Raw genomic sequence first — 15,554 nt, forward strand, 5'->3', positions numbered from 1 at the left:
AACCCAACTAGTATCCATGAGGATGCAGGTTCAATCCCTGGTCTCGCTCAGTGGGTTAAGGATCTGGCATTGGTGTGGGCTGGGAGCTGCAGCTCTGATTCAACAAAAGGACAAAAAAAAAAAGTGATTTCTGGGAGATCTGGTTGCGACTCATTGGGTTACAAACCTGACTACTATCCATGAGGTTTCAATCCTGGGCCTCACTCATTGGTTAAGGATCTGGCATTGCTGTGGCTGTGGTGTAGGCTAATTGCTATAGCTCCAAATTCACCCCTAGCCTGGGAACCTCCATATGCTGCAGGTTCGGCCCTAAAAAATAATTAAAGCAAAAAATAAAAAATGAAGTAATTGTTAAATCAATGAGTTACTGTATTAGAATTTGGGTTTTTTGGTTTTTTTTTTTTTTTTTTTTTTTTTGTCTTTTGTCCTTATAGGGCTGCACCCTTAGCATATTGAGGTTCCCAGGCTAGAGGTCTAATAGGAGCTGTTACTGCTGGCCTATGCCAGAGCCACAACAACACCAGATCCTACCTGCGTCTGCAATCTACACCACAGCTTATGGCAACACTGGATCCTTAACCCACTGAGCAAGGCCAGGGATCGAACCCACAACCTCATGGTTCCTAGTCAGATTCGTTTCCACTGTGCCATGATGGGAACTCCTGGAATTTGTATTTTTAAATCAGCTTGAAAATTCTGTTGGTCAGAATACAATTTTAGCAGTTCCCACTGTGGTACAACAGGATCATAGGCATCTTTGCAGTGCCAGGACACGAGTTCAATCCTTTAACCCAGAATAGTGGGTTAAAGAACCCAGCTTTGCCATACCTGCAGTGTAGGTTAGATCTGATCCCTGGCTCAGGAACTCCAAATGCCATTGGGTGGCTAAAAAAAAAAAAAAAAAAAAAAAAAAAAAGCAGTTTAATTTCAGTAGAGTTGGCATGCCTTAAGTTTCTGAGGTTTTTTTGTTTTGTTTTACTCTCTTAATTATGTATAGACCTCACCATTTAAATCTGTAAATGAAATGTAGGATAATCTCATAGTAATTTTTCAATCTGGTGTTTTTAAGTTTTTTTCATCCCTTATTTTCAGAATTGCCAATGCCACTCCCATCCCAGGAGACTTGCTTCGAGAAAATACAGATGAGGTGTTTCCAGATGAACAGCTTAGTGATGGGGAGAATGGCATCCCTGCTGGTGTGTCACCAGATAAATTGCCTGGATCTCTGGGACACCCTCGTCCACAGGAGAAGGATGTCTGGGAAGAACTGGATGCCAACAGAAATAAAATAAAGCTCGGGGTCTTTAAGGTATGTATTTCTTGCACGGGAAGTGATATCTTGTGTGCTTATTATTTTTCTCCTATTGGTGTAGCAAAGTGTCATTTTGAATGAGAAAGTAGAACATTGTATTGCTAGTTATGTATGTATTTATAATGCAGCATTTTGGCTTATTTTGCTCGTAGCACTCAGGTATGGACATCATAAATTAACCTTCATCTTGTATTTTATGGAAAAGATGAAGATAGTTTTAAAAAATAACCAGACAGGAGAACAAATAAGCGAGGTGGAGGACAGACTAGTGGAAACTATGGATGCAGAACAGAAAAGAGAAAAAAGATTGAAAACAAATGAAGAGAGTCTCAGAGAACTCTGGGACAACGTTAAATGCACCAACATCCATATTATAGGGGTGTCAGAAGGAGAAGAGAGAGAGAAGGGGCAGAAAAATTATTTGAAGAGATAATAGCTAAAAACTTCCCTAACATGGGAAAGGAACCACTCAATCAAATCCAGGAAATGCAATGGGTACCATATAAAATAAACCTAAGGAGGAATATACCAAGACACATATTAATCAAACTGACCAAAATTAAAGACAAAGAGAAAATATTGAAAGCTGCTAGGGAAAAGAAACAAGTAACATACAAGGGAACCCCGATAAGGTTATTGGCAGATTTTTCAGCAGAAACTCTGCAGGCCAGAAGAGAGTGGCATGATATACTTAACGTGATGAAAGGAAAAACCCTCCAACCAAGATTATTTTGCCCAGCAAGGCTCTCATTCATATTGGAAGGGGAAATCAAAAGCTTCACAGATAAGCAAAAGTTAAGAGAATTCAGCAACACTAAACCAGCTTTACAATAAATACTGAAGGAACTTCTCCAGGCAGAAAAGAAAATGCTGCAACCAGAAACAAAAATACCACAAATGACAAGGCTTAGCAGTAAAGGTATATATACCACAAAGATACCAAATCATCCACATACAATTATGCCACCAAAATCAGAAATCATGAGAAGAGGTGGGTACACATGCAGGACACTGGAGATGCACTTGCAATTAAGAGATGAACAACTTAAAACACTCTCTGATATATATAGACTCATATCAAAACTTCAGAATAACTGCAAACCAAAAATCTACAATTGATACACACACAAATAAGAAAAATCAACTCAAATACAACACTAAAGATAGTCATCAAACCACAAGAGAAGAAGGGAAGAAAAAAGAGCAACAAAAACAAATCCAAAGCAATTAATAAAATGGCAATAAGAACACACATATCAATAATTACCTTAAATCTTAATGGAATAAACGCCCCAACCAAAAGACATAGACTGGCTGAATGGATGCAAAAACAAGATCCATATATATCCTGTCTTCAAGAGATCCACTTCACTTCTAGGGACACATACAAATTGAAAGTGAGAACATGGAAAAAAATATTCCATGCAAATAGGAATCAAATGAAAGCTGAAGTAGCAATACTCATATCAGATAAAATAAACTTTAAAATGAAGACTATCTTAAGGGACAAGGAAGGTCACTACCTAATGATCAAAGGATCACTCCAAGAAGAAGATATAACAATTGTAAATATCTACGCACCCAAAATAGGTTCACCACAGTATATAAGGCAACTGCTAACAACCTTAAAAGGACAAATCAACAATAACACAATCACAGTGGGGGACTTTAACACCCCACTTACAGCAATGGACAGATCATCCAGACAGAAAATCAATAAGGAAACACAGGCCCTGAATGAAGCATTAGATCAGATGGACTTAATAGATACTTATATGACATTCTATCTAAAAGCAACAGAATACACATTCTTCTCAAGTGCACATGGAACATTCTCTAAGATTGATCACATCCTGGGCTACAAATCCAACCTCAGTAACTTTAAGAAAATTGAAATCATATCAAGCATCTTTCCCAACCACAATGCTGTACAAGTAGAAATCAACAACAAGAAAAAACCTGCAAAAAACAAACACGTGAAGACTAAACATGCTACTAAACAACCAATGGATCACTGAAGAAATCAAAGAGAAAATTAAAAAATACCTAGAAGCAAATGACAACAAAGATATGACACTCCAAAACCTATGGGATGCAGCAAAAGCTGTTCTAAGAGGAAAGTTTATAGCAATACAAGCCCACCTCAGGAAACAAGAAAAAGCTCAAATAAACAAGCTAACTTTACATCTAAAGCAGCTCAAGAGAGAAGAACAGGCAAGACCTAAAGTTAGTAGAAGGAAGGAAATCGTAAAGATCAGAGCAGAAATCAATGAAATAGAAACGAAGAAAACCATGGAAAAGATCAATGAAACAAAAAGCTGGTTCTTTGAAAAGATCAACAAAATTGATAAACCCTTAGCCAGACTTTCCAAGAAAAAAAGAGAGAGGACTCAATAAAATTAGAAACGAAAAGACATCACAGAAATACAAAGGATCATAAGAGACTACTATATGCCAACTATACGCCAAAAAAAAAAAAAAAAAAAAAAAAAAAAAAAAAAAAAAACGGAAAACCTAGAAGAAATGGACAAATTCTTAGAAAGGTACAATCTTCCAAGACTAAACCAAGATGAATTAGAAAAGATGAACGGACCAATCACAAGAACTGTGATTACAAAACTTCCAACAAACAAAAGTCCAGGACCAGATGGCTTCACAGGCGAATTCTATCAAACATTTAGAGAAGAACTAATATTTATCCTTCTGAAATTATTTCAAAAAATTGCAGAAGAAGGGATACTCCCAAACTCATTCTATGAGGCCACTATTACCCTGATACCAAAACCAGACAAAGATACCACAAAAAAAGAAAACTACAGGCCAATTTCACTGATGAACATCGGTGCAAAAATCCTCAATAAAATACTAGCAGACCACATCCAACAATACATTAAAAGGATTGTACATCATGATCAAGTGGGATTTATCCCAGGGATGCAAGGATTCTTCAGTATCCTCAAGTCAATCAGTGTGATACACCACATTAACAAACTGAAGAATAAAAACCATATGATCCTCTCAATAGACATAGAAAAAGCCTTTGACAAAATCCAACACCCATTTCTGATAAAAACCCTTCAGAAAGTGGGCATAGAAGGACCCTACCTCAACATAGTAAAGGCCATATATCACAAACCCACAGCTAACATCATTCTCAATGGTGAAAAGCTGAAACAATTCCCTCTGAGATCAGGAACAAGACAAGGATGTCTGCTCTCGCCATTACTCTTCAACATAGTTTTGGAAGTCCTAGCCACAGCAATCAGAGAAGTAAAAGAAATAAAAAGAATCCAAATTGGAAAGGAAGAAGTGAAACTATCACTATTTGCAGATGACATGATACTATACCTAGAGAATCCAAAAGACTCTACCAGACAACTCTTAGAGTGCATCCATGAATTTGGCAAAGTCGCAGGATACAAAATTAATACACAGAAATGGACAGCATTTCTATACACTAACAATGAAAGAGCAGAAAGAGAAATTAGGGAAGCAATCCTGTTTACAGTTGCATCCAAAAGAATAAAATACCTAAGAGTAAACCTACCTAAAGAGACAAAAGGCCTATACTCTGACAACTGTAAGATACTGATGAAAGAAATCAAAGATGACACAAATATATATAAAGATATACCATGCTCATGGACTGGAAGAGTTAATATTATCAAAATGACTATACTCCCTAAGACAGTCTACAGATTCATTGCAATCCCTATCAAATTACCAAGAACATTTTTCACAGAACTTGAACAAAATATTTTAAAGTATATTTGGAAGCACAAAAGACCCAGAATAGCCAAAGACATCCTGAAAAAGAAAAATGGAGCTGGAGGAATCAGTCTCCCAGACTTCAGACTATACTACAAAGCAACAACCATCAAAACCGTATGGTACTGGCACAAGGACAGAAATATAGATCAGTGGAACAGGATAGAAAGCCCAGAATTAAACCCACACATCTACAGCCAACTAATCCTTGACAAAGGAGGCAAGAGTACACAATAGAGAAAAGACAGTCCCTTCAATAAGTGGTGCTGGGAAAACTGGACAGCCACATGGGAAAGAATGAATTAGAATACTTCCTAACACCATACACAAAAATAAACTCCAAATGGATTAAAGACCTAGATATAAGACCAAACGCTATAAAACTCTTAGAGGAAAACATAGGCCAAATACTCTCTGACATAAATGACAGCAACATCTTCTCAGATCCACCTTCTTAGAGTAATGACAGTAAAAACAAAAATAAACAAATGGGACCTAATCAAACTTAAATGTTTCTGCACAGCAACAGAAAAAACAAAACAAAAAGACAACCCACAGAATGGGAGAAAATATTTGCAAATGACACAACTGACACAGAATTAATCTCCAAAATTTATAAACACCTCCTGCAGCTTGATACCAAAAAAACAAACCCCATCAGAAAATGGGCATAGCAAAAAAAAAAAAAAAAAAAAAAAAAGGGAGTTCCCGTCATGGCGCAGTGGTTAACGAATCCGACTAGGAACCATGAGGTTGTGGGTTCTGTCCCTGGCCTTGCTCAGTGGGTTAACGATCCGGCGTTGCCGTGAGCTGTGGTGTAGGTTGCAGACGTGGCTCGGATCCCGCGTTGCTGTGGCTCTGGCCTAGGCCTGTGGCTACAGCTCCGGTTAGACCCCTAGCCTGGGAACCTCCATATGCCGTGGGAGCAGCCCAAGAAATAGCAAAAAAAAAAAAAAAAAAAAAATGGGCAGAAGATCTAAACAGGCAGTTCTCCAGAAAAGACATACAGATGGCCAAAAAACACATGCAAAGATGTTCATCACTCATTATTAGAGAGATGCAAATCAAAATCACGATGAGGTACCACCTTACACCAGCCAAAATGGCCATCATCAAAATGTCTACCAACAATAAGTGCTGGAGAGGGTGTGAAGAAAAAGAAGCCCTAGTACACTGTTAGTGGGAATATAAATTGGTGCAACCACTGTGGAAAACAGTATGGAGATTCCTCAGAAAACTACAAACAAAACTACCATTTGATCCAGCAATCCCACTCCTGGGCATCTATCCACAGAAAACCATGATTCGCAAAGACACATGCACTCCAACATTCATTGCAGCACTATTTTCAATAGCCGAGATACAGAAACAACCTAAATGTCTATTGACAGAGGAGTGGATCAAGAAGATGTGGTATATATACACAATGGAATACTACTCAGCCATTAAGAGGAATGAGATACTGGCATTTTTAGCAACATGGATGGACCTAGAAATTATCATGTTAAGTGATGTCAGCCATACGATGAGACACCGACATCAAATGCTTTCACTGACATGTGGAGGCTGAAAAAAGGACAGACTGAACTTCTTTGCAGAACAGATGCTGACTCACAGCGTTTGAAAAAGTTATGGTTTCCAAAGGAGACAGTTTAGGGGGTGGGGGGATGCGCTGGGGTTGTGGGATGGAAATCCTATAAAATTGGATTGTGATGATCATTGTACAACTATAAATGTAATAAATTCACTGAGTAATAAAAAATAAATTAAAAATAACCAGACACAGAGACTAAAAGAAGAGACATCTATAGAACAGAAGTTAATGGTCTTTCCAAAAAAAGTGACAAGACTGGGCCCTTTCATAGTGTAGAACAGTGGATCTAGGAGGGTTCATTCTGAAAACTGTCTCAGAGGGATGTGGGGAAATGAGAGTTGGAAATGGAAAGCATCACACTGGTTTGAGCTGACAAAGTGGATGTTGAGTAAGTAACATCATTTTTTCTTCTTTAGGATCGTGAGCAGGTCCACTGGTAAGTATGGGGAGTGATAAAGAATTCAGAGTTAAATGAGTTTTAGTGATCTTGGGATAGATTATCCCCAAATTTCTCTTTGTTTTTACTGTTTCCTTTCATTTCCATTTTCATCAACGATAAGATGAAGATAAATGGGATGGAGGAGTAATGAATTACAGATCAGTTTTTGGTACTTCCTACATTTTTGTAGTGCTTTAGTTGGGAAGGAGGTTAAATTCATAAGTTTAAAATGAGACTTGTGGCTTAAGTCTGTTAACATGATTGATAGCAAGTTGGCTAGTTCTGCTTTATGGAAGAGAAATACATCTTGAAAACAATCTTCTGTGATGATTTGAGGAGCTTGGCCTATTTGGGGGCAATATACACTATATTTTCAAACATTTCATTTAAAAAATTAACATTGAATATACTTTTTAGTCATGAGAGTCATCTGCAAAAACATTTCTCTATATAGATTGATATGCTGCCCTGTGGTCTGGCTGTTGAATAAGCATTATCTGGACTAATAGTAATCAGGAACAAGTAGTGAAAAGTGGTCAGGAACTCAGTGTCAGAGTTTTGTAGTGTCACCTCTGGCTGTCTTTATGGTACTATTGCTGGAACTAGGAATCTGCTCACGGGGACCGAATAGAAAACGAGGAGACAGATTTTGGGGCGAAGGAGAAGAAAGTAGTTTTATTGCTTTGCCAGGCAAAGGAGGGTCATGGAAGGCTAATGCCTCAAAGACTGTGCCCCCCTTAGGAGAGATTGGAAGGTGGTTTTATAGCTTGGGGAGTGAAAAATAGGGCCACAGATAAAGATCAGGGTAGAGGCATGCCTGCATTGTTTTCAAAGCTGGTGTTCAGTGGTCTGGTGGTCTTCTTTCCAGAATAAAGAATGCTTCATTAACATCTTCCATTCATTGGGGGTTTTAGTTCCATAGAAGAATTCAAAGATATTGTTATCTATATTCCTTGAGGAGGGACCAGGACCCTGCCCCCAAAGCTGCACTATTTTTTTCTTGATTGCTCCTCTCTGGTCTCTGCATACCCTCTATTCCCTGATTAGCAACTGTTTGAACCTGCCCTTTGGAAATCAGGGAAGGTCACAGAGGCTGAGGTTTTTTCCCTAAAAACAAGAAATGGAAGACACAGAAAGGCTTGTATGCCCAGTAGACTCACGGGGCCCTGCTTGGTTTCAGTACCAGGAGCAAACTGTTCTTATAATAAAAAATCTCTTGTGACATTCTCAGTTGCCAGCCCATATGGATGTTTGTGTATGTGGCAGAGTGAAATGACACTTGATGTAGATCTTAATTACTTTAGTTTTCTGTCTTTCCCACATTATCATTATTTAATCTTGATTTAGTTCTATTTTTAATTCTTTTTATGATATTAGGTAAATTAGATTGTTAGTGGTGTTATTCTTTTATATAAGCAATGATTATATGGATTTTTCATAGATGCTTACCACTTCCTTGCAATTTTGAAAGACCTGGATTATCATTTTTCTTCCTGAAATATTCCCTTTAGAGGTTTCTTAGTGGAGATTTTTGATAGAGGAGTGTTTCAAATTTTACTTAGCTGTAAATGTATTTATTTCAGCTTTATTCTTTATTTTTTAATTAAAAAATTTAAAATTATAGTTGATTTGCAATGTGCCAATTTCAGTCATGCATATATATGCATTCTTTTGAAATATATATAATTTTCCATCATGTTCTATCCCAGGAAATTGGATAGAGCTCCCTGTACCATACAGAAGGACCTCCTCTTATCCATTCTAAATGTAATAGTTCGCATCTATTAAACCCAACTCCTAGTCCATCCTTTACCTCCCCTCTCCACCTTGATAACAAGTCTATTCTCTATGTCCGTGAGTCTGTTTCTGTTTTGTAGATACATTCATTTGTGCAGTATTTTAAATTCCACATCTAAGTGATGTCATATGGTATTTGTCCTTATCTTTCTTTTTTTTTTTTTTTGTCTTTTTTGCTATTTCTTGGGCCGCTTCTGAGGCATATGGAGGTTCCCAGGCTAGGGATTGAATCGGAGCTGTAGCCACTGGCCTACACCAGAGCCACATCAATGAGGGATCCAAGCTGAGTCTGCGACCCACACCACAGCTCACGGCAATGCTGGATCCTTAACCCACTGTGCGAGGCCAGGGTACAAACACGCAACCTCATGGTTCCTAGTCGGATTCGTTAACCACTGCGCCACGACAGGAACTCCTGTCCTTATCTTTCTAACTTACTTCACTGAGTTTGATGGTCTGTAATTACATCCATGTTGCTGTGAATGGCATTATTTTGTTCTTTTTGTTATTTCAGCCTTATTCTTTAAAAATAGTTTATGTCGGAGTTCCCGTTGTGGCTCAGTGGTTAATGAATCCGACTAAGAACCATGAGGTTGCGTGTTTGTACCCTGGCCCCTCACAGTGGGTTAAGGATCCAGCATTGCTGTGAGCTGTGGTGTGGGTCGCAGACTCAGCTTGGATCCCTCATTGATGTGGCTCTGGTGTAGGCCAGTGGCTACAGCTCCAATTGGACCCATAGCTTGGGAACCTCCATATGCTGTGGGAGAAGCCCAAGAAATGGCAAAAAGACAAAAAGACAAAAAAAAAAAAAAAATTTGTTTATGCTAGGAGTTCCCATCATGGCGCAGTAGAAGCAAATCTGATTAGGAACCATGAGGTTTCGGGTTCGATCTCTGGCCTTGCTCAGTGGGTTAAGGATCTGGTATTGCCATGAGCTGTGGTGTAGGTCGCAGATGTGACTCAGATCTGGTATTGGTGTAACTGTGGCATAGGCTGGCAGCTGCAGCTGTAGCTCTGATTAGACCCCTAGCCTGGGAACTTCCATGTGCCACAGGTGAGGCCCTAAAAATAAAAATAAAGTAAAATAAAATAAAAAGGAGATATGACAGAATAAAAGAACTAATGAGGAGTTTCTGTCGTGGCTCAGTGGTTAATGAATCCAACTACGAACTGTGAGGTTTCGGGTTCGATCCCTGACCTTGCTCAGTGGATTAAGGATCCAGGCATTGTCATGAACTGTTGTGTAGGTTGCAGATGAAGCTCGGATCCCTCGTTGCCGTGGCTCTGGCATAGGCCAGCGACTACAGCTCTGATTAGACCCCTAGCCTAGGAACCTCCATATGCCACAGGTATGGCCCTAGAAAAGACAAAAAAAAAAGAAAAAAAGAAAAAAAAAGCAAAGAACTAATGAATTCTTATTTGATTGGTGTCTTAGAGAACAGAAAGAATGAAGAGGTGGCATTATTTAGGTAAAGAATAGTTGTATATTTCCCAGAACAGATACAAAATTGTGAATCAAAAATTCAGGAAGCCATAAGTTAGCCCAAGCAGAATGAAAATACGCATATGCCTAGACATATCATATTAAAATGCAGAACACTAAAGACAAAGAGAAAAGCTAAAAAGTAGCAAGGGAACAGTCATCTACCAAAGAAAAAAAAAGCTAGAACAACGGTAAACTTCTAAACACTAATAATTGAAAACAGAGGAAAAATAACTGTCAATCAAAAACTTTGAATCTAGCATAAACTATTTTTATTTTTAATTAATTTATTTGCTTTTTAGGGCCTCATCTGCCGCATATGAAGGTTTCCCAGGCTAGGGGTCAATTCAGAGCTATAGCCGCCAAACTACACCAGAGCCACAGCAATGCAGGGTCCAAGCTGTGTCTGTGACCTACACCGCAGTCCACAGCAATGCCTGATCCTTAACCCACTGAGTGGCCAGGAATTGAACCCACAACCTCATGGATGCTAGTCAGCTTCATTAACCACTGAGCCACGATGGGAAGTCTGAAGTTCTTTAATCAGAATAGAAATCCAGACTTTCCTCTGTCACACTACTGTCATGTAAGGCTGAATTTCCTTGTAATTATGCTGCTGTAGGCATCTGTCCTTAGGCAGCCCCAACCCTCTGGGTTGCCTCATGCTCAGCCTCCTTCTGCTCTACCCAGCTCCTTATTATTCTAGCTTTGGTTTTCTTGTTGGTTTTTAGAGAGGAAATGAGACAGGGAGTATTCAGGCTAGGCAATCTCTCCTATCTCTTGTGAGACAACTTTGTCTCAAAGAGAATTTCCTCTCCAGGTTTTAATCTTAGTTTACTGGAATGGGATCCTGCAAGCATCTAGTTAGACACAGGACAAAAAACTGAGATGGTTAAACATTTTTAGTCTGTTTATCTTTGCACCAAAATATAAAAAACTAAGTACTGAATTTGAGAATAAATTAAGAAAACTTATTTAATAAAGGGTTAATAGACAAGTATATAATGAATTAAACTAGAATATCCTAATCTTCTGAAAAAAATCCTAGTCATTTGCTTATATTATTTTGAGAGACTTCAGTGATTCCTACAATGTCTAGCAACTAGAATTTTTTTTTATGTTTTGTCTAGGCTGCTACTGAAGAAGAGAACAGCCATGGTCAAGCAAATGGTATTCTGAATGCTCCAAGTCTCGGTTCACCAATTCGTGTCCGCTCAGAGATTACTCAGCCAGACAGAGATGTTCCATTGGTGCGAAAGTTACGTTCCATCCACAGCTTTGAGCTAGAAAAACGTCTGGCACTGGAGCCAAAGCCAGATACTGACAAGTTTCTTGAGACCTGGTATAGAATAGTTTTTGTTTTTCTTTTCTTTTTTTTTTTGGAAGCAACTAAGATAGTATTATTATTCATTTCTATTATGTAAAGGTTTTTGAATAAGGAATGCTTGCATTTTTGTAGTAGTGATTTGACTGAGCATGTTCATCCATGTTTTTAATTATCCTCATTCTTTTTTTTTTTTTTTTTTTTGTCTTTTTTTGCCTTTTCTTGAGCTGCTCCCTCGGCATATGGAGGTTCCCAGGCTAGGGGTCCAGTTGGAGCTGTAGCCACCGGCCTATGCCAGAGCTACAGCAATGAGGGATCCGAGCCACGTCTGCTACCCAAACGACAGCTCACAGCAGCACCGGATTCTTAACCCACTGAGCAAGGCCAGGGTACGAACCCGCAACCTCATGGTTCCTAGTTGGACTCGTTAACCACTGCACCACGACGGGAACTCCCAATTATCCTCATTCTTAATGTGATTTGTCTTCTCATATTGTTATAACTTCTATAACATACAGTCTTTGGCTTTGAGAACTGACTAGTGGAATCTGGTATCTTCATAACACTAGGTGCAAATTAGATGAACATTTTGAGGTGATATTTTTTGGAAGATGGTCTTTTTTTTTTTTTTTCCCTGCCTTTTTAGGGCCGCACCCATGGCATATGGATATTCCTGGGCTAGGGGTCAAATTGGAGCTACAGCTGCCGGCCTACACCACAGCCACAGCAATGCCAGATCCGAGCCGTGTCTGCAACCTTCAACACAGCTCATAGCAACAGGATCCTTAACAGACTGAACAAGGCCAGGGATCAAACGAACCCACAACCTCATGGTTCGTAGTCAGATTCGTTTCCACCACGCCAGGATGGGAATGCCCTATCTCTTTTATTGGAATGGAGAAGGTGCAGTGTAGAGTTACAGAGGGCATGATAAGGATGGCATTAGGCAAGAAGGAGGGGAAGGTACCTGAAGTAGGGGAAAAAGTAATTTAAGTGCAAGTTATAGGCAGTTCAATTCAAGTGCTATAGGAAAAAGAGACATGAATGTTGATCATTCTACTGGGAAAGAAGGAAAGATGGAACTTTGGAGAGCTATATATAGGTAACAACTGTTTGTAGTTCATGGTTATGAGGCCCAGTACCTCCAATTTTGATAACAGAAGACTAAAATGAAACTTTAAAAAGAACTTAGGACATATTTATGAACTGTAGAAGGCTTCAGTAATATTAAGGCTTTAATAATAGTCACATCCTTCACTGTACATCCCTGGTGGCTGCTATTAGCAATGAAATATGAGGTTAGAAGGGCCATGTATTTGACTACGTAGTAGTTACTGTGCCTGAAGACAGTTTAGCCGCTTCTAGTCCAGTCTCGTTTCCATTTAAAATAGTACTTTATAGCTGTGTATTCTTCCTCATATAGTAATCATTCAGTTTCACAGCTGTGTGGTGTAAGCTTGTATCTACACATTATTGTTGCTTGCCCCTCAGCCAGCATAGAGGTTTGTACAGTGTCAGCCGCCTTTTAATTCAACAAAACCAAAAATACCTGATGAAGCTCCCAAACCACCAAGGTCACTTCGTCCCTGCTATGTGGAGCTCTTTGTGCAGAATGGGCAGGGTGTGGTTGAAAGCCCTGCCTTTGAAGGGGTTTGCCTGAATGAGTTTACATTTCTATACCTCTCTGAAGATAAAACAAATGAGATGCCTATTTGCCTGATGTATATCAGCTTCCACATTTCCTTTTGTAGGACTTCTTTCAGACCAAAAGCTCCTTGGTATGTTATCCCCCACTTCCCTCCGAGAGAGCAGAGGGCAGTGTGATTGAGTTGGCAGAGCAAAGGTGAAATGGGTCACACCTGGTTAGCCTGGTTAGGCTTCTTTCCTCTGCCCAGCATCAGGAGAGACATCTCCCTCCATGGGCTCCATGTTCCCAAACAGATTCATGACATATGGAGAAGAGCATTATCAGCCTATGAAACATTCCTTATGCTTTGTCCATATTAGTTTCTCTCATCTTCATAGAGCTTAGAGGTAATATAACAAGTATTTCCCTAGGACAAATGAGTAACTTGTATTCATTTTCTTAAGCTTGGAGAAAATGCAGAAAGATTCCAGCGCAGGAAAGGAAGCTCTTCTCCCTGCTCTGCTGCATAAGCCTTGTGTTCCTTCTGTGTCCCGCACTGACCACATCTGGCACTATGATGAAGAATATCTTCCAGATGCTTCCAAGCCTGCCTCTGCCAACACCCCTGAGCAAGCAGATGGTGGTGGCAGCAATGGATTTGTAGCTGTTAACCTGAGCTCCTGCAAGCAGGAGGTTGATTCCAAAGAATGGGTGATTGTGGATAAGGAACAGGACCTTCGGGATTTTAGGACAAATGAGGCTTTAGGTCATAAGACAACTGGAAGCCCTTCTGATGAGGAGCCTGAAGTACTTCAAGTCCTGGAGGAATCGCCTCAAGATGACAAACTCCGATTAGGTCCTTGGGCAGAAAATGATCATTTAAAGAAGGAAACCTCAGGTGTGATCTTAGCACTTTCTAGAGAGTGCCCAGCCACTGCTGCTTCAGAACAATACACAGATAGGCTGGAACTCCAGGCTGGAGCTGCTGGTCAGTTTATTGCAGTTACACCGACAAGTCCAATGGAAGCGCAAGCAGAGGGACCCCTTACAGCGGTAAGTGATTTGCTCTTATCATTTTTCTGTCATTCACTCAAGACACTATTAAGAAAAGACTAATAGTAGTTGATCAATTAAGCTTCATAGGCAGAGGCCTAAGTTTGGCAAATAGTTGTACAGAGTGATGTCTGGACTAAATTCTGTAGTCTGTCTTCCGGTGTGAAATTTCTCCAGTGAGGTTTTCTGTCCGTTTAGCAGCCTAATACACAAAATGTCGTTATAACCCAATTTCAGAATAACATTTATAATTAGACCACAAGCACTATTTCTGTGTGTGTATAACATGATTTTTTTTTAAATTTTGTTATTCTACACATTTTGGATCTCTACATTATAAATGTGGTGAGGAAGGAATACATATAACCATTCCTGGTTTTTACTTTATACTGTACACTGTTGCCAGGTCTCATTCTTTTTGTTCCCTTTCTCCTTCATAACCTTCACCCAGAAATTTCTCATATCTTACCTTCCTCTTAAACAATAGCTTTCCAGGAGCTTCCTTCATGGCTCAGCAGTGATGAACCCAGCTAGAATCCATGAAGATATGGGATTGATCCCTGGCCTCACTCAGTGGGTTAAGGATCCAGAGTTGCCCTGAGCTGTGGTATAGGTTGCAGACACGGCTCAGATCTGGTGTTGTTGTGGCTGTGGTGTAGGCTGGCAGCTGCAGCTCCAGTTCAACCCCTAGCCTGGGAACTTCCATATGCTGCAGGTGTGGCCTTTAAAAAAAAAGTTTTCAAGCTTTAATGTCCATTTTTATAAAATAGAGTCCCAGCCTCACTTCCAGAATTTCTGCTTGTGTAGGTCTAGGATGATGAAACCCAGGAATCTGCATTTTAACAAGTGACTGAAGGCAGTTGTGATACAGGCCTTTTGCAAAGAAACATTGTGAGGAAGCTCTACTCTCAATTTGGAAATTTATCTAGAGATGCCTATTAAGCGTCTTATCAGTAAGCACTGATGCCCTCTGTAACTGTGTGAGTCCAACAAAAGCCAGATATAGAAGCAGTAAGAAACTGTAAAAACCTCAGGTGCAAGTAGGTATGCTTGCCCTTAACATAGGTTTCCTTAAATTCCATAATCATCTAGCAACTGTCTCTTCCAGCTCAATTGTGACAACATTGTCCCCCAAGTTGAAATGTTTTCTGTTAAAA

At 39.5% G+C, this 15,554-nt stretch overlaps 1 protein-coding gene across 5 annotated transcripts in view; it reads left to right on the forward strand.

The window, feature by feature from the left end:
- TTBK2 (tau tubulin kinase 2) overlaps window positions 1-15,554 on the forward strand; it is a 150,341-nt gene that overhangs the window by 115,020 nt on the left and 19,767 nt on the right. For all 5 annotated transcript variants that reach the window (XM_084973191.1, XM_021097126.2, XM_084973216.1 and 2 more), the window contains 3 exons: window positions 1,093-1,309; window positions 11,524-11,735; window positions 13,809-14,397. In XM_084973191.1, the coding sequence (XP_084829317.1) occupies window positions 1,093-1,309; window positions 11,524-11,735; window positions 13,809-14,397 (1,018 nt within the window). The remainder of the gene's footprint in view (window positions 1-1,092; window positions 1,310-11,523; window positions 11,736-13,808; window positions 14,398-15,554) is intronic.

The sequence above is a fragment of the Sus scrofa genome, chromosome 1 (genome assembly GCF_054392235.1).
Source record: "Sus scrofa isolate SSC_HxYL_T2T_F1_AM1 chromosome 1, Sscrofa_HxYL_maternal_Yorkshire_Landrace_v2.0, whole genome shotgun sequence".
Classification (NCBI taxonomy): domain Eukaryota; kingdom Metazoa; phylum Chordata; class Mammalia; order Artiodactyla; family Suidae; genus Sus; species Sus scrofa.